The 26338-nt window shown below is 37.8% G+C and overlaps 1 protein-coding gene across 27 annotated transcripts in view; it reads left to right on the top strand.

The window, feature by feature from the left end:
* The window catches only part of TLE4 (TLE family member 4, transcriptional corepressor), a 154207-nt gene that overhangs the window by 61399 nt on the left and 66470 nt on the right, over positions 1 to 26338 (top strand). For 13 of the 27 annotated variants that reach the window (XM_009456763.4, XM_009456769.5, XM_009456772.4 and 10 more), the window contains 2 exons: positions 18815 to 19019; positions 20284 to 20300. In XM_009456763.4, coding sequence (XP_009455038.1) covers positions 18815 to 19019; positions 20284 to 20300 — 222 coding nt within the window. Of the gene's footprint in view, positions 1 to 3783; positions 3786 to 16051; positions 16089 to 18814; positions 19020 to 20283; positions 20301 to 26338 lie in introns of all 27 variants that reach the window. The other 14 variants (XM_001151507.8, XM_001151245.7, XM_063787791.1 and 11 more) reach the window with 2 other exon arrangements.

A 26338-nucleotide genomic window follows, 5' to 3' on the forward strand; every position in this document is an offset into this window, starting at 1 on the left:
CCAGAGTGTTACCCCATTTTATAGGTTGTTTTGTTTTGGTTTTGTGTCACTTTTGTAGTTCTCTGATGATTTCCTGCCAGCAGTGTTTCCACAAGCAGCATCACCAACTTCCGTATAGTCAGAGACCTTTTTCCTTGTGGTGTCAGACTGCTTTGTGCCCCTCGAAGCTGAGAGGGAGGGAAGAAGCATGGGCTATGAGAGGCAGTCTCACACCAAACAGGCAACTAAAGGGTTATTGACAGTGGTTAACTGTCAAGCACTTAGGTGAGGTTTTTAAGGACTTTTGTTGCCTGTTCTCAAAGCTCCCTAAGAAACCAGTTTGGAAATCCTTCTACCCCAAAATGCATGTGTGGTCTTAAGTGTTGTCCTTAAGACCTTTGTGGAAAGGTTAGAACTCTTTAGTGAATAGCAAGAGTTATTTAATGATTATGTCCATTCATTCATTCAGTAAATATTTGAGTACTTTCACCAATATCCTATTAAAGGGGCATATTTTATTTTCATTTTGAGTGATATTTTAAATTGTCTTCTGAAATATATTCTGAAATGATCCTCAAGTTACATTTAAATCATTCTATTAAAATTTTGGTAGCTGTCAGCTTGCTGGTATTACATTGTACTTACAAATAATCAACTTTTAGTTAACGCATTTTAATTTCAATAAAGCTAGTTTCCATGGATAACAGAGTAAAGAGAAATAGTTAATAAAAAACATAAGAATGAAGCTGCATACATTTACAGATTTGTATTTTTTTATATTTGCAGATACATTTTCAGATATTTGGATTAGGAATTTAGAAATTCATTATTGATATTCTCTATTACATCAGATTTAATGAGACGTAATCTGCAAAAAGTAAAATTTACCCTTTCCAGTGTGTAGGTCTTTGAGTTTTGACAACCGAATACAGTTGTGTAACTGCCACCACAATCAAGATACAGGATAGTTCCCTCCACCCCAATCCCTTGTTACTCTTTGTAGTCAGTCATTTTTTTCTGTCCCAGCCCCCGCCAACCATTGAAAACGTGTCTTCTTCCAAAGTGAGCCTTTTTGACAATGTCATGTAAACGAAATTATATATCATGTAGCCTTCCGAGGTTTCTTCTTTTACTTAGCATAAGGCATTTGTGATTTGTCCATGTGGTTGCTCATATCAGTAGTTAGTGCCTGTGTATTGCAGACTGATATTCTATTGTATGGATATACCAGTTTATCTGTTCACTCCTTAAAGGACAGTTGGTTGAATAAAGCCACGAGAAACATTCTTATTTGGATATTTTAAGTAAGTGAATGTAAGTTATATCTTTTGGGTGATTACCTAGAAGTGGGATTGCTGAGTTACATGGTAAATGCACGTTAAACTTTCCAAGTAATTGACATACTGTTTCTCAGAGTGATTCTACTATTTTGCAGTTTCACTAATATATTACATGTAAGAAAACCTTTCCTCTATATCTTTGTCTGCACTTGGAATTACAGGTTTTTGGGAGGTTCTTTTAGCCATCCTAATAGGTGCATAATAGTACTTACTGTGTTTTTTATGCATTTTCATAACAATTAATGATGTTAAGTATCTTTTTTGCTATCTCTGTATCTTTTCTGATACAATATCTGTTCAAATCTTTGCCTCTTTTTTTTTCATCAGTCAGTTTTATTTTATTATTGAGTTTTAAGAGTTCTTTAATTTTCTGGATTTTTTTTGTGTATTTTGTAATTCTCCCAATCTATAGTTTAACATTGTCAAAGTTAAACTTAGGCTTTTTTTTTTCCTTTATAGACTTTTGGTGTTGTCTGTAAGTAATCTTTGCCTAACCAAAGACCACAAACATGTTATTCTGGGGTTTCTTGTAGAAGTTTTACATTTAGGTCTATGATTCAGTTCAATTTTTGTTTATGGTAAGATATATGCATTAAGTTGAGGTTTTTTTGTTTTTTTTTTTTCCAGAAGGACATGGATTCAGTTTTTCTAGCACTATTTGTTGAAAAGGCTATCCTTTCTCCATTGATTTGTCTTTGCACCATTGTTGAAAATCAATTAACCTTATACGTATGAGTGTATTTCTGACTGCTCCAATCAACTGTTGCCGTCTCTTTTGCTAGTGCTATACTGTGTTGATGACTATAGCTTTCATTATTGATGTTCTTCATTCCGTTTTGCACTTGTTCTTCCTGTTCTTCCTTGCCCTTTGCAGTACTCCTCAGCACTTCAGGTCTTTATCATCAGTATACTAAAGACTGACTGACGGATGAAGGGAAAGGGTCTAAGCTCAGTATAAACACTTTCTCTCATCAGAAATGGTGTCTGCTCTACCTCCTAACATTTCTGTCAAGGTTGAGCGCATTTTTCCATCTCCTCCTGGTCCAAGTAATGCCTTTAGCTAGACTCTTCCAGCCTCTTCCTGATAGGCTACCATGTTTCTCCATTTGTCTTTCTTTCATTCTACACACAGCAGCCAGAGTGACCTTCTTATAAAATAGAAATAGGATCTATTGGTCCTCTGCTTAAAGCCACAGTGAGTGTGGTGGTGTCGTCTGTATATATGAGACTATATATAGTAGCTGAGACACTACTCGGGAGGCTACTGGATCACTTGAGCGCAAGAGTTCAAGACCAGCCTGGGCAACAGCAGGATTTCATTTCTAAAAAATTTAAAAAACAAGCAAATGAAAAACCCAGGAAAACCTGATGGCTGCCCCTTTTATTTAGAAAAAAGTCTGAATTTCTAACCTTGGCCTACAAGATTCTTCATGAGCTGACCCCTCTTTCACTGGCCTTTCTGCTGTCACATACCACTCATCTTCTTCATTCAGCTGTCCTTAAGCCACTTTGGCCCCTTTCTTCTGTCCCTGGGTCACTCCAAGTGTGTTCTTGACTGAGGGTTTGTGCACCAGCTTCTCTGTCCTCTGGATAGCCCATCCTCTGGATCCTAGAGTGGTCTTCCTTATGCCTCTTTTCAGAGTGTCAGCTCAGATGTTATTTCCTGAGGAAGGACTTTCTTGGCTGGCACTCTTTTTACTCTTTGCTTCTAATTCATTCTCTGTCCCATTAACCTGTTTTATTGTTGTCATTGCACTTACCATTGATTTGTTATGCATCACTTTCCCTTGACTAGCTAGTGAAATCTCATTCACTTTTGTAGCCATGAAGCCTAGAGCGATAGGTATCTCATAATTTTCAATACGTATTTGTATGATAAATATTCAGTAACTATTTGTTCAATAAATTTGCAGTAATTTGTTCATAATAATTTTCCATAGATGTTTGTTAAATACTATGCTCTGGGATATTTTCTCATTTGGATATTCTCCCTACAATTTTGAGCCAAGATAGAGAAGGAAGCGCATGGACTGGTAGAAAATATACAGTTCTGGGTTTCACTTATAGTATGATATTAGGAATTTCATTTAGGTTTTTTCATCTGTAGAATGCAAGGCTGGAGCTGATAGCCATTAAAATGCTGTCTTGTCTAATGTTGAATGATTGTGTAAGCCTATTTATTTTGACGTTAATGGAATTTTTATTTTAAAACTTGGGGTCCTTTTGTGTCACAGTTATTTTTCTAGGTTTATCACCTCCCTAGGCTTGTATTCTTTTCCTGAAAAAGGTAACTAAATATAGTAGACGTTATTGAATATTCGCTCTGTGTTAAGTATTTACATGCATTACTTTGTTTAATCTTCACATCAACCTCATGTGGAAGGAAATACTGTTCCAGCTTTACAAATAATGAAACCAAGGGCTTTGAAGAGGTAAGTCATTTTCTGAAGGCCACACAAAAGAGGAGTGGCAGAACTGGGATCCAAACTCCAGCTGACTTCAGAACTCACACATTTAACCATTATGCTACACTTGTCTCTTATTTGTTCTCTTGACTCTGTTCTTTCTTTCACACTGTCATCAATAATCTCTTTATCTTGAGATCCACTGATAGGATTGTCCAGCCAGAGCTCAGTGTTGGAAGGAAAATGGAAACTGGGTATGCTGGGTCCACATACTAAGTGGTTAGTCTAAATTGTCTGAATTATATTAGTTCCACAGATCAGTTGGATACTCTTGACTCATACGTTGTTGCTTCCTGTCTGTTGTATCTTACTCTTATGAACAAGAACTGAAAGTTGTTATAAACACAGCTGTTAAGGCAGGTGTTTTAACCCAGTGTCCTTGGATCTTCTGGAATTTCATGCTTGGGCATTGGGCTGCCAATTAAATGCCTGAATTGCTTGCAGAATTGCCTGTGTGTGTGTGTGTGTGTGTGTGTGTGTGTGTGTGTGTGTGTGTTTGGGGTTGGTAGGAGAGGAGTATGTATAGTTTTTGGAGAAGAGTGTTCACAAAGGGTCCTGTGACACAAACAAGTTTGAATCCATGCCTTAGTAGAATAGGATTGTGCAAAATCCTGATATGAAATAGCAAAATATCATGTGGGGTGCATGTAGACAAAAAATATTTGCCCGTAGCAGCGTGGGGACACATTCTAGGATCGTTGTTCAGAAACTTGGAAATCAGGAGTTTACTTTTGTAGGAGGGTTTCTTGATTAAGAACTATTGTTGGTACTCTAGTTGCAGGCAGCAGTAGGTGAGGCAGGGGACATGACTGGTGGTGAAGACCACAAAGGGGCCCCCACCAGGCCAGTGGCTAGTCAGGAGATATAAACAAGTTAGAACTTACAGGGATTGCCATTATGTTGTGGGGAGTTCTATCTTTGAAATTACTTCATTGCTTTGTGATAAGCTCTATACTTCTCTGCTTCTATTTCTCTATCTTGAGAAAACCTTGTATGCCTGACTTGTGAATAACAATTATTTCATGAGATAGAGTAATATTGCAAACTTAAAAAAATGGTTTTGACTAAATAGTTAGAGCTAACTGTGCCTTTGACCCCCAACCTCTTAAGGAAAACTCAGAATGGTACATTCTTGAATCCTTTTTAAGGCAGCTCCATAGCTAGTCTGACCCTTGTGATTCTCATGCTTTTTTTTTTTTTCTTGGTAGATTCATAAAAATGGTGAGAGTTTATCTTTGCTCAGATTGTTTTCTGTGACCATCAAGGGCAGTGCCACTATGGTCCCGAAGCAAAGTGGCAGTAATGTTGCTTTTTTTCTTTATTTCCCTAGAGTGTTTCTGGGTTGACTCAAAGCAATTTGTAGACACAGCTCTGCACAAATTAATATCTGGGAGAAGAAACAGTTGAGAGGAAAAGACAGTTTAAGTTGAGATCTACTTGGATTGAAAGCTCAGAGGTTGTTCTTGGGTTTCTTTCAGCTAATAGCTTCAGAATGGCCTCTGAGCAAAGATAGATGTCGAGGCAGGCTTTGTTGTTTGTTGGTTCTCCCTTGCAGGCGGAGGCTACCCTCTGCTATCAAGGCTAAAGCATTCCAGGAGCTCTTTCCAGGCTTCCTTACAGAAGAACTGTGGGCAAGTGACCCTATCCAGGTCAGCGAGATATAAAAAGATGTGGTTTTCTTCTTAACAGAAACCCATGGAGAGAGAATTATCCTCCCTTCTGCATTTTAATATGGTTATGTGAAGGCATGAGGTAATGTGTGGAGCTGTGGCAGCCATCTTGTGATGGGAGGGGATGGGATTTGAGGGATGCCACATGAATCAGGGACCCAGAGCCCTGATAATGTTAGGTCATCTATCCATCCCTGGACTTGTAGTGTGAGAATAAAAATTCCTTTAAAAAAAATTCAGGCCATTTTTGGGTATTCTATACCTTGCAGAGGAACTATCTTAACTCAAATATATAGTTACATGCCATATAATGATGTTTCAGTCAAGGACAGACCACATATATGACAGTGGTCCCATAAGATTATAATGGAGCTGAAAATATTTTATTGCCTAGTGACATTGTAGCTGTCATAACACCACAGCAAATTACTTTTTAAATAATTTTTTTTGTAGCAGTGTAGAGTAATTATAAAGTCTGTAGTGGTGTTCATTAATGTCCTAGGCCTTCACATTTACTCACCACTGACTCATTCAGAGCAAATTCCAGTCTTGCCAGTTTCATTTATGATAAGTGCTTTATATAGGTATACCATTTTTTATCTTTTATACTGTATTTTTACTATACCTCTTCTGTGTTTATTTACACAAATACCATTTTGACACTATTGCCTACAATATTCAGTGCAGTAACATGCTGTTCAGGTTTGTAGCCTAGGATTAATAGGCCATATTGCATAGCTTATGTGTGTAGTAGGTTATACCATCTAGATAAATATACTCTATAATTGCACAGTAATAAAATTGCCTAAAGACTCATTTCTCAGAATATCCCTATAGTTAAGTGGTGTATGACTATAGATAGATACATATATATTTCTATGTTAATGTCATGACTTATGTATATCAAAATACTGGGAACAACCTGAACACCCAACACTGGGGAACTACTTAAGTGAACTCAGGTATCTGTACAATGGCATACCATGTAGCTGTTAGAAATGATGTAGTCAAGGTGTATTAAGGATGTGGAAAAATGTTCTTAATACATGGTAAACAGGAAACGAAGAAACAGGTTAAACCACAAGATAGTTTGAGTTACTTTTGTTAAAAATGCTAACATGAATTCAAAAAATACTGGATGGGCCCACCATGATATTACTAGTTTTCTTTGGCTGGTAGGATTATGTGTGGCTTTTAATTTTTTTTTTTCACTCTGCCTATCTTCATTTAACATGTAAGTTTCTAATCTGAAAAAAGCTATAAGACAAAATTCTATTCATATGGCCATTCCTTCTCTCTTCTGCCCCATCTGAGTAAATGGTACAACTATCTACCTAGTTACCAAATTTCCAGGGTGTCCTGAATTCCTCCACTTAGTCTCACTCTGCCGTCTTCCATAACCAGGTCTTTCTAGTTCTGTCTTCAAAGTAACACTCAACTCCTTCTGTTCTTTGCAACCTGTACTGCCACAACCCTAACTGAAGTTATCATTCATTATTTTCTTGTTTGAACCCCCTGCATTACCTACTAGCCGGTCTCCTGCCCTTCATTCTTGCCACTCTCAGATTCAGCAAATTATTATTTTTTAATATTCTAGCTTAAAATACTTACTAGTCTTTATAAAGGCCAGTTTAAGCTGGTTTACACACTCAAGCTTAAAATACTTGTTGGTCTTCTTTATATAGGCCAGTGAAATAGAATAAAATACTAAGAAATAGATTCACTTGTATATGTCAGAATGGACAAGCAGATCAGTGGGGAGAAAGATGGAAGCTAGTAAATATTACTGTGGGGCTACCTGGTTATTGTGGAAAAGAATTGGATACATACATGTCACCATATGCAGAATTCAATCCTAGAATCGTAAAAAGAACTTTAAAACTTAAAAAAAAAACAGGAAGAATCTTTTTTTTTTTCTTGGAGTAGGATTTCTTAAAAGGGTCACAGAAAGCCCAACCCATGAGAAAAGATTGATAGTATTTAATACTCACTTGGAATGAAAAACATCTGTTCATCAAAAGATGCTTTAAAGAAAATGAGAAGACAAGCCAGAAACCAGGAGAAGTTATTTGCAACACATGTAACCAAAAAGTGATTATGATCCAGATTTATACCAGTTAAAGAGCAACTAAAAGTTCAGCTTAAAAAACAAAACCAAACCCCAAAACCCACCGTAGCCTAGAGCTCTAATTATTCTTAAATAAAAGTCAAAAACCCTTAGTGTGCACAGCCTGATTCCCAGAATATACTTGTATTCTACCTGACTTCCTCATTGCTCACTGGATTCTCACTAGGCTTCCTTTTACTTCACTGGTCACAGCAAGCGTCTCTCTTGTTCTGGGTCCTGTCAACCGCTTTTCTCTTGCTTCTGATTCTCCCAGCTGTCTGCAGTGTGCTGTCATTTGCATCCTGCAGGTCTCAGTTCAAAGGTTATTTCCCCAGAGGAGCTGCCTCCATTTATTTTTATGAATGAATGATTGCTTACCCCTTCCACCCTAGTTGAGAAAGGGTCCTAATTGGGCAGCAGGTACATCACTGGACTAAATGGTAGGGGCTTGTGCTCCGTTTTTTGATGCTAATACCGTCTTCCACTGACTCTCTCACCTAGGAGATCACACATGTGAGTGTTGGCCTGGTTTAGCGTTCTTCAAATTGCAGCTCAAGAGACTCCTGAGTGTACAGTGAAGTCTATTTAGTGGGCATAGTGGACTTTTTTTTTTTTTTAATTAAAAAAGGGTATAGAAGACTATAGAAAATATTAGCGTATGTTGCACATAGTAGTGTTTGGTAAACTTTGTTAATTTACACGTATATTCTATGTAGACACACACATGCACACAGACACACACACATATGCACACAGACACACAGAAATTGTGGTCAAAATTTTGGAAAGCAAGTCTCCTGGATGACATCTGAGGTTCATTCCACCTCTAACGTTCTAAGATCAAATGCAGGATTACTGAACAACCTAAAGCAGATAGGCTTTTTAAATGCTGCTTTACTTAAAAAAAAAAGAAAAAAAAGAAGAAGAAATTAGAGATGGTGTCTGACTGTGTTGCCCAGGTTGGAATATAGTGGCTATTCATAGGTATAATCATAGTGCACCACAGCCTCAAATGCCTGGGCTCAAGTGATCCTCCTGCCTCAGCCTCCCGAGTAGCTGGGACTACAGGCACATATATGCCACTGTGCTTGGCTCAGCTTTACTTTTTTTTAAAGTACTCTGAAGTAACTAAAGAAAGCTTTTCTGAGTACATTCCCTTAGCTTGGTGACTTTAAAGACTGAAACTTACAAAATAGAACCATTGGTATCAGTAAGATGATAAAGACTAAAAATTTTTCTTAAGTAGCTTAAACAAGCTTCTGGGAAATTGTATTTCCATTATTAATTTGCTTAGAAGTACAATTACTAATAAACTTTTGGCCAATTCATAAAATACGCTAACGGGATCACTAATGGGAAAGTTAATAAATCAGGGTTTTTGTAGTTTTCTCCTTCTTTTCTTGCCATTATTACTTCATGAGTTAAACTACAAGTTAGGACAATGGAGCCGCTGGCAAAGATCTCATGATTTGCTTGCTTTGGTTGTTACTTGCCATCCCCTTAAGACCAGTCCAGAGATTTGGAGGACTACAGAGATCTGTGGTTTGTTTAGCTTGAGAAGCTTATCCTTTCAGTGATAATCTTACTTGGATTGCTCTAAATGCATGTCTTCTCCTTATAGTAAATCTCATATTGTAAGTCATCAGGAATGAGTTACAGATAAGCTTAGTTTGAAAAGTTTCTTCCTTTGTTCTTTTTATTCTTGCTTCTTTCCATATATTCACTTAACCTTTAGCTTTTTCTAGAGATATTTGTTAAAGTAAGGTAAGAAGGGCACATCTTATTTTCCCAGCCTCTGCAACTACAGGGAAATTGAATGAATAGTAGAGCAAACACTGTATACTCGTCACCTAGATTTACCGGTTAACGTATCGTCACTTTTGTTTTCTGTCTCTGTTTATATACTCATACAAATACATGTGTACTTTTTGGAATGTGCTGAACTAATTGAAAGTAAAAGGCAGTCATGCTGTTTCACCCCCTAATATTTCAGTGTGCTTCTTCTATGAACAAGGACGTCTTCCTGTATAAGCATAATACCATTAACACATTCCTATACCAGTGTGACAGCTCATAATCATATTTCTCCAATTGTCCACAAAATGTCCTTAATAGCACTTTTTTATTCAATCCAGGATTCAATTCAAAAATTGTCTTTGCTGTCATGTCTTTTTACTCTTCTTTAAATCACAGTGTCCGAAAGCATTTTGCTTTTTAAGATATTGGCATTTTGAAGATTCCAGGCCAGTTTTTTGGAATCTTCCACAGTCTACATTTGTCTGTTTGTTTCTGATTGTTTTCTCAAGTTTAGATTTCGGTTAAGTGTTTTTAGTAGGAATACTAACTAGGTGATGTGTATTTCCAGTTGTATCATATTACTGGTGAAGCTAGGTGATCCATGGGGTGATACCTGGGCGCTATGAATAACCTGTTTCCCTGCAACTTTTTACCCAGTGGTTGTAATATCGATGGTTGAGTCTGTCCTGCATTAGTTAATACATTTGACATGGTAAAACAGTAAATTTTAAGTTATTTCTTTCCTTTCAAATTAATATTCTGTAAAGAAGAGCTTTTCCTGTTTTCTCCTCTCCTCGCTCCCTCACTCTCTGTGCATATGAAAATGTGGGCTTCTGGTACCTTTCCTTAATACTAGCAGTCACCATTTATTGAGTGTTTATTATTTGCCAAACACTGTGTGATATGGTTTGGCTGTGTCCCCACCCAAATCTCATCTTGAATTATAGTTCCTACAATCCCCATATGTGGTGGGAGGGATCTCGTGGGAGGTAATTTAATCAGGGGCAATTTTCCCCATGCTATTCTTGTGATAGTAAGTTCTCACAAGATCTGATGGTTTTATGAGGGGCTTCCCCCTTCACTCGGCTCTCATGCTTCTGCTTCCTGCTGCCACATGAAGAAGGGCATGTTTGCTTCCCCTTCCACCATGATTTTAAGCTTCCTGAGGCCTCCCCAGCCATGCTTAACTGTGAGTCAATCAAATCTCTTTCCTTTATAAATTACCCAGTCTTGGGTATGTCTATATTAGCAGCATGAGAACGGACTAATACGCTGTGCTAAGGGTTTTATATGTATCATGTCATACAATTCTTCCAGCAACCTTGGGAGGTAGATTTTGTAACTAACTGTTCTCGCTTTTTACATGAAGAAACAGAGCATCAGAAATGTTAAATGACTTGTTCAAACAGATAATAAGGATTCCAGTGACTCCGAGGCCACTTCATTGTTATGCTTCCCAAATGTCAGCCAGACTGTGCTTTCTCACACCTAGCCCGACTTACAGACAGGAGCGAGGCCAGCAGAACAACTGTCCATAGTAAATAGTGTCTTCACAAGCCAAGGAGTATGGCTACCAGCCCAGTCCTGGGCCCTTCCCTGTGCTTGCTGCTCTATTTCAGAGTCTGTTGCCTCTTCCTTTTTGGCTCCTTTCAAGGTCTGCTGAGTCTTCCCTTACTTCTCTCCTAGAATGGAACAGTGTCTCCTGGTTGGATTGAGGCACATGTGCTCAGAGCGAGCAGCTCACAGCTTGGCTAGCTCCTGGTGGATGAGTAGTATGGTTGTGGGCTTGGGAGACAGCCAGCCTTGAACTTAGGAGCTGGCACTGGCCTGAGAGTCATTATCTGTCTCTAGTCCTTGGCCCCAGAGTGCCCCACATCTTCACCTATTTTCTTGGGGTACCAAAAACTCCATTCCTGAAAATGTTTTTTGAAAATGTGTTATAACCTATAAAGTCATTATTCTTAATGATGCTGAGATTGTCTCAAGTTTTGCCAGTGGGGATCCCTTCAATTTGGCTCATTGTCCTTTTGACACAATATCCGTTAGTAGCTTTCTTGATTTCTGGCACAAGATATAGCAGGTTCACCTTGCACTTGCACTTTTTTTAGAAACCAAAATATGAGCACGAAGTGTGCTCATTGCTACTGAGATGTTGTTGTTTCTAAGGAAGGTGCGTGTTTTTTGAGAATTATTCTGCTGTTGATAGTGTAGTAGAGTTGGAGTGGGGGTGAACAAGGAAACTGCTGCCTGGCCTTCAATTGGAAATGCCCAAAATTCCTAGGGATGTCAGTGACTGCAGCTCTGTCCTTGCTGGCTCCTGCTTGGTCAATGAGTTGTCAGTCCCTTGTCATCAAGCAGTTGGGGACCTTTGATTACAAAGCACTCCTCTTTTTGCTGACAGAAAGACAACATTTCAAAAGACATTTCTTGTGAATTCTATTCTCCAGTGGTCCTTTTCTGCCCTTTGTGCCAAACTTGAAAGTGCAGGGAAATCTTTGTTACGGAGAATCCAGAAAAGACCTATTAACAGCATTGAGGCTGTGTCTGCCACTTCATGGCTGTGTATTTTCAGACATCATTGCTATTTTTCAGAATTAAATTAATTAATGGAGTACTTAACTTGCTTAAGTTTAAAGTTCACTCCATTTTAATGTTTATTTTCTTGAGTGGCCCATCAAGGAAATAGGAAGAAGTAGTTTATTTTGTATTGTGGTTTGAGATAAGAGAGGTTTTTATTTATTATTAATTTTAAGTAAGGCACCCAAAGATAATAAAGGCCTAGGAAGGATAGTGAGAAGAATTTTGCCATGATACATATTTTCCTCAATAGATCTTCCTCAGTGGTGGTTATGTATGTACGTTTATTTTAATACTCTAGTCTATGCCCTCTTTAATTCTTTGGCTTGATCTTTGTTTTGTTTTTCTTCTAAAGCCTATATATATATATATATATATTTTTTAACCTGCTAGTTTATAATGTATCTTAAATTACATCAGTAACAAATCTGTGTTATACTGTGTACTCTTAATGTACATTTCCCTTCCTTTTGGTCTTTAAAAAGCAAGGGGTTTTATGTTTCTTAGTGGGACTGTAAGGTAAAGTAGAATATCTTTGCAGGTTAATTGCTCTGTAATTAACCCAGATGGGGCAGAGGGCAGAGGACAGTTTTGACTTAACCCTGTTGGGAAACATCAGCAAGCTTTCACTTTACTGTAGAGCAATCCATTAGATTATGGTACTCTCAGCTACTTGACTAATATCCAGAGAAACCTTACTCCTTTTCCAGGGAATCCTGAGTTCCTCTGTTGATAAGATGACTTAATAGAAATATATTTTTAATGAATTCTTGACATTTGATAAATTAAGGCCATTTATTTTAGCAGAGAAAAAGGTGAAGTTCTACTTAGCCATTGGTGACTTACTACTTTTATTTAAAGAAGATGTTTTCTAATATGTTTTATTGACTAACCCTTATCAGTTATAAAATACCTGCTACTCTAGTTCTAGGCTAGTTCCTAAGGTGAAAATTTGCAAAGAAGCTTAAAAATGACCACTAAGTACAGAAAGGGGTCTCATTTATTAATGTATACATTTTAAAGCCTACTGTAATATTTTAATATCTCTGTCATATGCCTTTTGGTGACTTAATTTCATTTTATCTTATAGTTTAATATTTTTAAAACACTTGATAAAAATTGCTCCCTTCTACAGGATGCCTGAGTATAATTTTTCTGTTTTGATATTTTGTATATTTATAAAACGGTGACTGATAAACATGAATTTATGGTAGCTGCCTCTCATTTATTCTTCTTTAAGATCAAGGCATATACTATTAAGCAGTATGCCTGTAGGTTGGTTGTTACCATTCATAAAAATCTTTAAAAGGACTTCATAATTTTGGTATAATAACAAATGAAAAAGCCTCTCTAAATGCAACGTTGTATGCTGGTTTGGATTCTGGGACAGAAAAATGACATTAGTGGAACAACTACAGAAATCTGCATAAAGTCTCTAGTTTGGTGAATAGCAATGAACTGATGTTAATTTCTTAGTTTTGATAAATTTTATGGTTATATAAAATGTTAACATTAGTGAAAGGTAGGTAAAGAATATATGGGAACTCTATATGTAGTAGAAGCTTAACTCATTAAAAGCTTTGAATATATAGAGACATACGACCATAGTTTGAGTTCATTAATTAGTTCAGGGAAAGTTTAGTGGTAGTTGTATTTAAGCCCATTTATAATTCATAATTAGGAATTTAAAAATTAAAAGACCGACAATAAAAATAAATGCACTTTTCATATGAGGGCACCAAGTTCTGTATGTTCGGTCACTAAAAATATCAGTTTTACTCATTTTAGATTATTGCTGCTTAAGATGTCCAGAATAGGCTTATAGTACAAGCAGCTTTTTTATTTCTTCTAGTTTAATTTTAAATTCAAAAGCTTGAAACATCTGGAAGAAAATAGAGTCAGAATTCATCAGTGTATAAAATCATGCTGATATTAGTTGGTAATCTGTTTGCATACCTACTAAGTAAGAGAAATATCTAGGCACTATGGGAAATATTTTTTAAATAGCTCTAATTAAGAGGTATGGCATACACAGACTTGTGCACACACACACGTAGCACATATATATGTATTTAAAAAGTCTTTTTTTGTCTTGGATTGTTAAGTATCATAATGGTATTGAGCTTAAGTGGTGTCAGAATTGAGAGACAGTGGTGGAGATTACTTTGAGCCAGGGTGATGAGGGATGTCTCCACCGAGAAAGTAGGCAGGAGTTTAGCTTGGAAGGATGGGTAGAATTTATACATATAGAGACAGATGAGAGAGTACTCTGTGGGTGTGTGTTGATTAGTAGTAAAGTTGAGCCCTAGGAGTTTAGATGTCTCCCTAAACAGACTAGTGTTGCAGGCAGAGAGTTCCCTGGATGGTGTTGCACAGTAGGGTGGAGTTAGGCTGATGCTAGTTTATGGAAAGTCTTGAATGCTAAGAAATTGGAACTTTTGTTTTTAAATAAAAGGGATCTGTTGCTTTTGGAACCAGAGAGTAACTATCAAAGGAGTATTTTATTTTCAGTAGTATCAGAGTTTTGTATTGAGTTCTCGCTATGTTTAGGGAACTGAGCTAGGTGCCAGGGGTACTAAGAGGCCTGAGACTGGTCTCTTCTCTCCAAAGTCTCACAGTCTCTGGCAAGTCAGGGTCTTCTTATCTGTAAAAAGATGAATAACAATGCCTTTATGAGGCAGTATATGCCAGTGAATAATACAGGGAGCCCTGTAAGATGTTGGACACTTAGATTGCTTGGAGAAGGCTGTAGGGAACAGGTGAAACATAAGCGGAGCTGAGATAGGTGAGTACAACTTAGATACGTAATGTGGAGGTTGTTCTAAAAGGTGCAGAAGGATATGAATTTAGGGAAAAAAACCACAGGTGGAGAAAGCAGTAAGGGTTCATTGTAACTAAAATAAGCTGATGGAGACTTAAAATAATCAGCATGTGAGGTGATGAGTCTGGTGAGTATCGTGACAAGTAGAAACAAGGGATTATTTGAGAATCTTCAGGATTTGGCAATTATCAATATAGGATAGCACAGAAGGATAACAAATTGTTGATGACCAGTAACTTGAGCCAGTAGAGGTTGGGTTTTGTGTCACACATTTTCATTTCCAGGTAATGCTGGACTGCCAAGTACAATTGTCTGACAAAAAGTTAGAATGGGGGTGTCAAAGTTTGGAAGACAATTGTGGGTCAAAGGTGGATAAAGATGGGTGAGGCCAGAGAGGAGCAAAGGAGCTAAAGGAGAAAAAAACAAGAAGGACATACAACTGCTGCATTCAGAGAGCCAAAGAAAGGCTGGCCATCGTGATGATTTCAGTGTTCTTGAAGCAGGTGGAGGATATACTGTCTATGACTGCAGATACATCAGAAAAAGAAAACTGAGAAATGCTCAGTCACGTGTGAGTGGTCCTCGGTTTTATAAGAATGGTGGGCCTGCAGCCCAGATGATCAGGTCTAAGGAGTAAGTGTGTGTGTATAGAGGAGGGGCTTGTTGAAGTGGAGGCAGCAGATTTACCTCAGTGTTTGAAGAAGTTTGGATGTGCGAAGACAGGGACGGACATACATACATACATACATACACACACACCCACACACACACACAACAAGGCAGTAGCTGAAGAGGGCAAAAGAAGGGTATTGTAGTTAAATTTAACAAACATCAAGTGCCAGTTTTGTGCAAGACACTGTGTAGGGGGCAGTGGAGGACACAAAAAGTGATTAAAATATAGTGGGATTTCTGTTCCCCTGAAAAAGTACTGCCTCAAGTTCTTTTGACTTTGGATGGGCAGTTCATCTTAAACAAAATGTTGGACAAAATCAGTGATGAAACAACTGAGGATGAAGGAGAGTTGGAGAGTTGAAGGAGCAGTGAAAAAGAATGGAAGAAAACATGATGTGCAGGTGGAGAGGCTGGCCTTTGAAAGGAAAAGGACCCTTCTCTAAGATTAGCATACAAGAGGAAGAGAAGAAGCTCATTTTAGAACTGTTCTGAGATAGAATAAAACCAAACAAGGACCTCAGGAAGCCTTACTGTGAATGTCATGTATAACTATGATTTCTGCCTTTGAAAAGTTCTGGTCCAATGGAACGATGAGTCGGTGCTTATTTTTTATCCTGTAGGAGAAAAAAGAATAAAAGTGACACACCTGGATCATTAAAGGTATTGGGCTTTGGCTGAGGGCTTTTTGTTGTTGTTGTTGTTGTTTTTTTGTTTTTTGTTTTTTTGAGACAGGGTTTCACTCTGTCACACAGGCTGGGATGCAGTAGCACAATCATGGCTCACTGCAGCCATGACCTCCCTGGCTCAGGTGATTCTCCCACCTCAGCTTCCTGAGTAGCTGGGACTACAGATGTGCGCCACCATGCCTAGCTAATTTTTGTGTTTTTAGTAGACACAGGATTTTGCCATGTTGCCCAGGCTGGTCTCAAACTCCTGGGCTCAAGTGATCTGACCGCCTCAGCTTCCCAAAATGTTGGGATTACAGGCGTGAGCCACTGCGCCAGGCTTGTTTTTTTTTTTTTTTTTTGGTCTAATGTAATAGATACATTTTTAAAACTATCAAGATAATGTGTGAATATTTCAGGGTCTGCAGTTAGCTAGGATTTGTGAGATGTAGACTTATAGAGCTTAGAGTCTAAGAAGGGAGGTAAGAAAGATGAGCATGCAGGATCTTAATAAATGCCTGCTCATTGACCTCTGATCTGAGGTAGAAAGTGGCTGTGTGTCCAAAACATACACATGGAGTATTAGGGGAATTTAGAGGAGAAAGAATTGGAGCTATTTCTGTTTTTGAAACGAATTTGCCATGTATTTACTTCAAGTCCCTATTTTGTTTTCTTCATAGAAGTTATTTTCTGCACTGTTAGGAAATATAATTTTGTGTGCATACTTTTTGATCCCCACTGAATAACAGTATGTAAAGAATTATGAACATGATTTTGGCCACTTAAATGAAGAGAATCACCTTATCTCAAAACTACCCAGTTAAGAAAACCTTCAGCAGGACTTGGAGCGTGGGTGGGGCTTGGTTGGTGGAGTATCTGGATGTGGCTCCCATTTTCCATTTTCTGCTTGTAAACTTGCTTTTCAAAGTGTTCATACTTTATTCTATTGACTATATTTTAAGTGCATGTAGCCAGAACATAGGTACAAGTCAGTAAGAGAAAAGAACTAATTAATACTGTACTTGGACTTTTGTAGTCAAACATAGGAAGACATGTGGGAGTGGAAGAAAATAAACCTAATTTGGAGAGGAGAAAAAAAGGTCCACTTTTTTTCTCTGAGGTGTTAATAAAAGCATTTTGAGATTTTTCTTGGTGGAATGATCGATCTCTCTCTCTCTTTCTTTCTCTCTCTCTCTCTCTGTCCCTGTGCCTATCTCTAGATATTTTGTGAAATTTTGCTTGGAAAGAAAATTATAGAAGGGACTATTTGGCTATCATAGGTTAGGCCTGGAATGTGATTTCTTTAAAGGCAAAAACTAAAATTCAGTCACTACAAAATTTAACCTGAGAATTACTCAATACTTGTTGTCATACAATATTGCTAAGCAGGGTTTGAGTTGAAGGGATTCCTATTGAGTAATACATTTAATGTCCTTCCTTCACCACCAACTCCTCCTCTCCCCCACTTCCCACTCAGAAGAGGCAGCAAGGCTTGCCCACCGCGGTTCCTGTAGCAGAGTTTGATGCAGCCTCGGCTGAGGTCAAGCACACCCATTCCAGCCTCTTGAGGGCTTTCTCTATGTGTTGCCAGTGTGCTGGTAAAAATGACTTTAAACTCTTGTCAGCGCAGTTACTGGTGCATGCATCACAGTCCCACTCAAATAAACCTGTCACAACACAGAGTCGGCCGCTAGAGAAGAGTACAAGGGCAGGCCTCTAGCTTTTCATTCGAGCATCACTAAACGTGCACAGAGTGCCCAATTATTTCAGCATTATTGAGCAAGCCTACAGGAGGACCCAAGCCTTGCTACATTAGATTTTCTTTAGTAATTTGCTCAAGTACCGCTGAGGACACTTAAAGGGCTTAAAACGGTGGCTGCAACCAGTTTCCTTTTCTGGGTTGTTAATTCAGGTTTTCTCTTTCAAATTAACTCTCCCTGCATGCTGTGCAGTGGTTCTGGGAGAACTGTTTAACACTAATTTTCTCAATTTTCAGCTTTTTTTGTTCAACATAACTGCTTTAACAGTTACTCACGTATATGTTTTGATTAGAAATGTATGATAGTGAGGCCTTATTTTATTTTTTGAGATAAAAAAAGCCTTTTATGAGGTTTGTTAAAGAAATATGTTTGCATATCAACTATTGAAAGTTACTTATATAATTTCACCACTTAAAAATTAAATTATTTATATTGCATGTGCAAAACCTCCAAGTATAAGAAAGGTAGCATTTATTGACTACACAGCTCATTTGCTCCTTCCCCCTTTTAAAAAAATATATATGTTAATAGTAAATCTTACGTAGGTGTTGGCTTTTTTCTTTTTTTTTTTTTTTGAGATGGAGTCTTGCTCTGTCGCCCAGGCTGGAGTGCAGTGGCACGAACTCGGCTCACTGCAAGCTCCGCCTCCCGGGTTCACGCCATTCTCCTGCCTCAGCCTCCCCAGTAGCTGGGACTACAGGCACCAGCCACCACGCCCGGCTAATGTTTTTGTATTTTTAGTAGAGACGGGATTTCACCGCGTTAGCCAGGGTGGTCTCAATCTCCTGACCTCGTGATCCGCCTGCCTCGGCCTCCCAAAGTGCTGGGATTACAGGCGTGAGCCACCGCGCCCAGCCCGTGTTGGCTTTTTTACTGCCTATTTATGCCTCCTTTCTGTTTCTCTTGGGGCAGGGGTTGGATATAGGGGGCAAATTCAATATCTGTGTTTAATTTTTCACAGCAGCAACAACTCCAGGCCCAGCATTTATCACATGGACATGGTCTCCCCGTACCTCTGACTCCACACCCTTCAGGGCTCCAGCCCCCTGCCATTCCACCCATCGGTAGCAGTGCCGGGCTTCTGGCCCTCTCCAGTGCTCTAGGAGGTCAGTCCCATCTTCCAATTAAAGATGAGAAGAAGCACCATGACAATGATCACCAAAGAGGTGAGTAACTCTCTTGGAATGCCAATCTGAGATGACCTACTTGCTGCTGAGGGTAGGTTCTGGTTGCTATTGTTTATTCTCTCTGAATTTAGTTTTACCAGTGACTAAACAAAGGATTTCCACTGGAAGGTAAATTAATTACTGCAAGTAGTCAATTGCCAAATGATATTCTAGTGGTTGGCAAGAGCTAACATACTCCCTAGAGGCAGAGGGGCCTATTTCTGGTTATTGCCTTTGATTTCTTGCTACCTTCTGTGTTCCCCAGGTCTAAATCAGTAATGAAATCCCATGATGCTCTGTTTGAAGTAGCATGCTGCATTAATAGTTAATTTTGACTGAATTTATTTTGGGGAATGTCTTGCTGATAAATGCTCACTTGATATTTGACCAAATCAATTATTATTTATAAACAAATGAGCCTATATAGAGCAGTAAAAATCTCACAGGTAAGAAAACAATTTCAGTAGTCTTAGTAATTAAGAAGGTACAGACCAAATTAATGAAATCTGTTGGTTTAACTGTCTCTCTCACCCAGTCTGTTTAGAAGCATGAAATTAACTAATTTCTTCCTAGAAGACCAACATAATTGTTTATGCAATTAATTGATTTAAAGGCCAGTTGTGCTCCTTCTAGGTTGATTTCCTTCCTCCACTAAGGTAGATGATGGTGCAGAAACATTTTGATGTGACTGTTGTTTTTCTTTGGTGCTTACTGATAATTTTTGTTAGTTGATGACAGAAATGCAGATGAAAAAGTCTCTCCCCGCATTCCTTTTTGGGAATTTACTTAGCACAAGGGTGGTTCATTGGCTTGAAGGGTGTGGTTCATAATTAAAAGCTCATACCCCTGTTTCAGCATCCTTACTATGAATTATAATATTAAGTCAGTGATTTTTATCACATATGCATAAATGTCCATCTCTGATATTAAAAACACTGTAATTTGTCATCCAGTTATGTTAATGCTATGGTACAGAGTTGATGCATGATTGTAAATACTTTGAAAAAGTCTATAAGGAGCACAGATAATAAGAATGTCCAGCTTTGGTTCTTCTGAAATTGTGTCAAAGGTAGATTGGTACTTTATGAATTTGGTTGTGCAGTATTAATAATTAATTTTACAGCACAGTTGACATCTGTGTAATTTATTATTTAGCAGAGATCAAGTTTAATAAATCAGTATGATTTTATGTAAACTAACTAGTACTTTTCTTTTCTTCTTCCCACCACTTTATCTGCTTGTGTTGCTGCTGTTTCGCATATAGACAGAGACTCCATCAAGGTAGGACTCAAAATTTACAGACTAAGGAATGGCTTAAAAGGGCTGTAAATGATTTGAATGAATCTAGTAAAGAATTCTTTGAGATTTAGAGAATGATTTCATTGGTTAGTAGTGGTTAACTGCATTTTTAAAATTACTTTCAGGTGTGTGGTTGATTTTTCTTTTTTTTTTTTTAAAGGTCCCATTTCTCTATCAGAATCAGATTTGTTGACCCAGGTTGAATTGCAAGATCTGGCTTGCATTGCTCATTTTATTATTTGCCATGTGAAAAACAAATAACTGCTTTTCTTCACTTAGGCTTTGGCTGTAAGATAACAATGAAATGAATTAAATAAATTGGTTTGTAAGGAAATACATTATTAGTTTCATATTTGAGGAAACAGCTCCAACCTACAAAAATATTTGTTTAAGTGAATGGTGCATTTTTTTTTTTTTTTTACCACTAGAAATAATTTTCTCTTTTAAATTTAAGTGAATTTTTTTCACCAACTTTTCTTTCAAATTAACATTTTGGTATCTGGTATAACAAGTTAATTCTCTTTAGGTTTTGCATCTGTCTTATCTGCCTTTTGTATCTCTTTATAGACAAGTTGTAGGGAAAGAGGAAAAGTATTTAGGGTCTAATGATTTGGGTATGCTTCTATACCTCCAGAATGGGATGTGCTAAGGATACCTGAATTTATTTAGTAAGCAAACAAGAAAAATAGGCTGCCATGGCAGGAAATGAGTAAGGCATGAAAATTAATGTGATCACTTATGAACCAGACACAATATAAATACACCATTGTAGGCCGGGCATGGTGGTTCATGCCTGTAATCCCAGCATATTGGGAGGCCGAGGTGGGCGGATCGTGAGGTCAAGAGATCGAGACCATCCTGGCCAACATGGTGAAACCCCGTCTCTATTAAAAATACAAAAATTAGCTGGGCATAGTGGCTTGCGCCTGTAGCCCCAGCTACTCAGGAGTCTGAGGCAGGAGAATCGCTTGAATCTGGGAGGCAGAGGTTGCAGTGAGCCGAGATCATGCCACTGCACTCCACCCTGGCGACAGAGTGAGACTCTGTCTCAAAAATACATACATACATACATACATACATACATACATATGTACACCATTGTATTATGCGTAATTGTATTACATATGCCATTGTGTTACTTATTGGTTAGAAGGAAAGGACAGTTCTCAACCATTGGCCGAGGTACAAATGCTGTCTATTTCTTTATATTTTACAACAGTTGAATGTTTTGGAGTATAGGTAGTTATATCTTGCAGTTTTTAATGGAGCTATGCATATGAATGCTAAAATTTTCTCCCAGAACCACTGTGCTAGCACTTTGAATGCCTTTTTACTCCTTGTCGTTTTACAATTAAAAGGAATTTTTTTTTCAGAGCCCTTAAGTAATGGAAAATAAAACTTGAGCCTATCTGTTTTACCCTTCAAGAATCTTTGTAATTTGAAAGGGCATCTGCACTCCCATGTAAATGTCAACATTTACAATTAGAACTGAACACATTGAATTATTTAATTATGCATTTGCAGTTGTGTATTTTGTTGTATCATATGCATATCAGTACTTAGACTAAAAAAGCATTCTTAAAGTATATTAAGTGTTTTTCACACATGTGTACTTAGGAAGTAGTAAGTAAATGCAGTGACTAGGATTAACTGATACCAGCCTTTGAAAGCCTGTCCAGTTATTCTGAGGTCATAATATAAACATTCCCTGCCTTCTTCTTATAAATATATACCTTTAGGCAGTCCAGTGAACTAAACAAAAGCCTCCACTCCCAGAAGACTGTGAAAATATTTATACTTCAGTGTACACTTTTGTGTCAATTACATTTTCTTATTCCCTCATGCAAGAGTAAGGGTGTGTTTTGAAATCATCAATAATCATTCAGGGTGAGCCTGGAAATGAGTATCTGTATAGCTAGAAGCCAGGGAATAACAAGAAAGGCTGATGATTTTGCCTTGATTTATTATGGGATGACATCTATAAATAGATGTTTTGGTTGGGTACCATTCTCAAATTTGAAGTTGTATTACGTCAGGTCTGGGACTGTCCTATAGTTCTACAAGGTGAGATAGTTTGCTTATTTTTCTGAATGTGTTCTGTGGTGCTCAGAGAAGCAGTTGTAGTTGCTTGTTCCATCGATCGTCCTCCCGTAAGTGGTTCCTGGTTAAGAGGGGCTTTTTATGATTGTCTGCTGTGTGACTCTAGATGGTTTTTATCAGCCAGAGCGTGCCAGTTGCCTGCAGCTGGAGTCGAGCTTGTATGAAAAAATTTATTTATGCAAGATAATGCTCCTTAACATTTAACAGGTAATGAACGTGACATAAATTTCCTCCTTGCTTTTAATTTTTCCCTTTCCTCTTCTAATGTGCAAACAGGCAGCTCTGGTACTCTAAATAATAAGTAATTTTTGGCCATCTGTCAAAAGGAAATTTCAATACAAATTTAAATTAATGGTGCCTGAACTTTTTTATAGCTCCTCTAAAAGCCGCTAATGTGCAGAAAATTCTGAATCTGCTGGTAGTAATTAGTGTTGCATGTAATGAGGATGTGGGCAATCTTACACAGCCCCAGTGGAACATTATTGATATGGTAGCAAAATTTTGATTTATACAAGGTTGTAGATGGGTTTGATTGTGAGAGACACTTTAAAATGTTTTCTTGACGTTACAGATTGTTAAACAGGGCAGATTTCAGAATAGCTTATAAACTATAAATTTAAACTTACTGTAAAGATTTAAGTAATTTAGGTACTTTACCTTTAGATGCCAAGTAAAATTCACTTGTTAACATGTTGGGCCTTTTTTTTCCTTTGTCTTTCTCTTCTGGGAAGTTCTGTGGCCACCAGATCGCACGCTGTTGGCTTTATTGATCTCTTTTTCTATAGCTCCTGTAGCCAAGTTCATTCCTAAGCCTGTTATTTGCAGACCTGTATCTGAAGTTTTTCAACAAAGGTGGAGAATGTAAATATGGATCTAACGGAGAAAGCACTGTAGGAGCCCAAGAATCAGTTTCCTTGATGATGAGAAACTAGACCAGTGTGTGTTGTAGGGCTGTTGAAGTCAGGAGCCATGGCACCTGCAGCCTTCCTTGCTTGTCATTTGGCTGTCCAGTGACTCCATGTGCCCAACAGTAAGTCCCACATTTGAGGCCTGAAAATGACAAGAAACACAGACTGTGATCCACTCTCACCCTTAATGGTAGGGCAGAAAGCCCAAATTTATCTCTCCAAAAAGAATCCAGCGTAGGCTAAGGGGGAGTGTTCTCACCATCTTATGTAGTATCGAGAACCATTTCTCTCATCCCTAGAAAAGGCGTAAGTGACACTAAGGAAATGTTTTCTGAGGTGATGGAATCTTCCATTGCCCACCCCCTCTCATTGAGGGCTGAGGGGTAAAAGTGATGGGCTCTAAAATGGTGTCAGAGGGGACATTCCCATGTGCTGCCAGGAGCTTCCCACTTGATGGAGGTTCCAGTTCATTAAGAGGAGTCAGCTGCCCAGAGTCATTAGGTTCCTCATAGCACTCTCCAGTTCTTTTCTGAGTGACTGAAATGAGGGTAATGAGTCAGAGCTGTGAAGGCCAAAATTGCCTGAAACTTGGTAAGAATCTGAGGTTCAGAAATTGTCTTATTTCCCACTCCGTCCCAAATGTGTGCATAATTCCAATATCAGGTAGCAAAAAATAGGCACCAAAATCAAGACCAGCTTAAATATAAGTAGCAAAATTCACTATCACCAAATGCTCATTAGCTCCGTGGCCTCAACCAAGTTGCTATTATTGTGCATTCTTCATTACTTTGTAAGTCCTTTTCATGTATCTGCCTGGTTCTCCTGTGTTTTATCCTGAGTGCAATAGCCTTCTCAAGTCACATCTATGAGGGATTTGCCTTTTTTATCTGTAAAATATAGCACGAGTACTTTTTCTCCTCTGTGCCTATGCTTACCCAGTACAAACATTTTTTCCGTCTGAGTGGTGGTGTTTTTATTTTTGTTATTTCATTGGAATGTCTTCAAGTCCAGAGTGCTGGATGCATCATCAAAGAGTATGATCATTTTTAGTGACTTGTGCAGTGCCAAATTGATCTCCTAAAACCCTGTACTAATTTAAAATGACAAATGCAGTGTTTGAATATGTTTCCACACAATCCGCCAATATGGAACTTTATAGTTTTTGTAATTTTTGTTGGCATAATGAGTATGGATGGCGCACTTTATTTTTTTAATTTACATATAATTATTTTTTAGCTAAATGCTTTTCTCTGGGTATATACACTGTTTTTTTCCTGTGCAAATTCCTTGATTTTGTTTAAAGGTTTTTATAATGATTCATTCATTATTTGTGTTTAAGGCAATGCATTTTTATTCTGCCGCATCTGTATTTTGGGACATAGATGACTAAAACATCATACATTGCTTTTTTCTATCCCCCATTTATTATGTTGACAATAAAGGTTTATCAGCGGAAAATTAGAATAAGGTTGTTTTTATGTTCAAATTGAAGGGCATGATTCAGGCCAAGAAAGCACTTTTGCCTCATTAATTGGGTGTTAACCGGTGAATGTGGGTTTTTAGTCTGAATTAACAGAATGATTACTTCATACACCCCTTTAAGTAGGAGTTTTACCGTTTGGGAGATAACTTGCTGGGATAAATTTGTATTACTCCAGACTTCAGAAGTACATATTGTAAAAAGGCAAAGGCATAAAATAATAGAAAGGTAGATTAAAAAGGGGAAATCATTGAAATCCACAAAACACTAAAGAGTGTTTAAGGAAACAAAACAGTCATGGACTTTTGGTGTCTTCTATTTTCCCCTCAGTAATCAGCAATCTGAGAAGAGAAGTTGTCTAATTAAGGGCTGTAACACTTCAGCATATCCACTGTAACCTAGGGAAAAATAAGGTGGGTCCACAGTGTCCACTCAGTCCTACTGATCTCCTCTGAGCAGCCCCCACTGCATGTATAGCTCATAGGTTAGATTTTGCTGGTGAAGGTAGGTGTTATGCTTACCCTTATTTCATACATGAGGAAAGGTTTAGAAGTGTGAAGACCTGTCAAAGGTCACACAGCCAGCGCCGCCCTCAAAAGAAAGCTCTTTGGGTAACCCAGTTTCATTCTAAGTTATTAAAAATCTGAAACATACTACAAAGTACAAAGAACCCCTCATACACCCAGCAACTAGGTACAAGAGCTATCAATATGTAGCCATATTTCTATCTATACTTTTTCTTTGCCGAAGTATTTGTATGCTCATTTTGCTCCTGTGTACTTCAATATGCAAAATGAACACATTATCTAAATAGTGGGCCCTTTTTTTTTTAGATAACCATAATGCCTTTAATCACTTAGTAAAATAATTCTTTGATATCTTCTAATACCCAGCTTATAATCAAAATTCTTTGATTATTTCAAATAATTGGTTTACTTGAAATGAGATTCGAATAGGATTCATTTTATTTTGTTGTGATCTCTGTTAGGTCTCTTTAAATCTTTCTTATTAAAAAAATTTTTGTTTTTTGCCACTCCCTAACTCATAATTTCCTTCTCAAACTAATCTTCGATTTGTCCTCTTATACAATTCCACAAAGCAGATTAAGACTCTTCCCCTCAAGAAGCTAAAAATTTAGGGGAAGAGAACTTTACTTAGTTAGGGCATGGGGAATCAGGGATACCACCTAATAAGGAAATAGAAGTACTTAATATATTTTTAAAATCATATTTTAAAATATGTTTTTAAAAGCCTATCTTGAGCAATACTTATTTGGACAGTGGATTTGTATTTCAAATACATCATAGCCTGTTTTTCAAGGTTAAAGAATAGAAATAGAACTCTACCTTTTTATGGTCAGCATACATTTCTGGATATCTTACTCCTTTGATTATTGGTAAAATCCATTTCATTGTTCATCACCAATGTATACAGACAAACCTGGATTTCATTCTGTCCCATTCTCCCATCATGAGGAAAAGGCTTTTCCTGGTGTAATTCACCATGAAGTATTCTTGACACCACAAGGAAGC

Source organism: Pan troglodytes, chromosome 11 (assembly GCF_028858775.2).
Source record: "Pan troglodytes isolate AG18354 chromosome 11, NHGRI_mPanTro3-v2.0_pri, whole genome shotgun sequence".
In the NCBI taxonomy this organism is placed as follows: Eukaryota; Metazoa; Chordata; class Mammalia; order Primates; family Hominidae; genus Pan; species Pan troglodytes.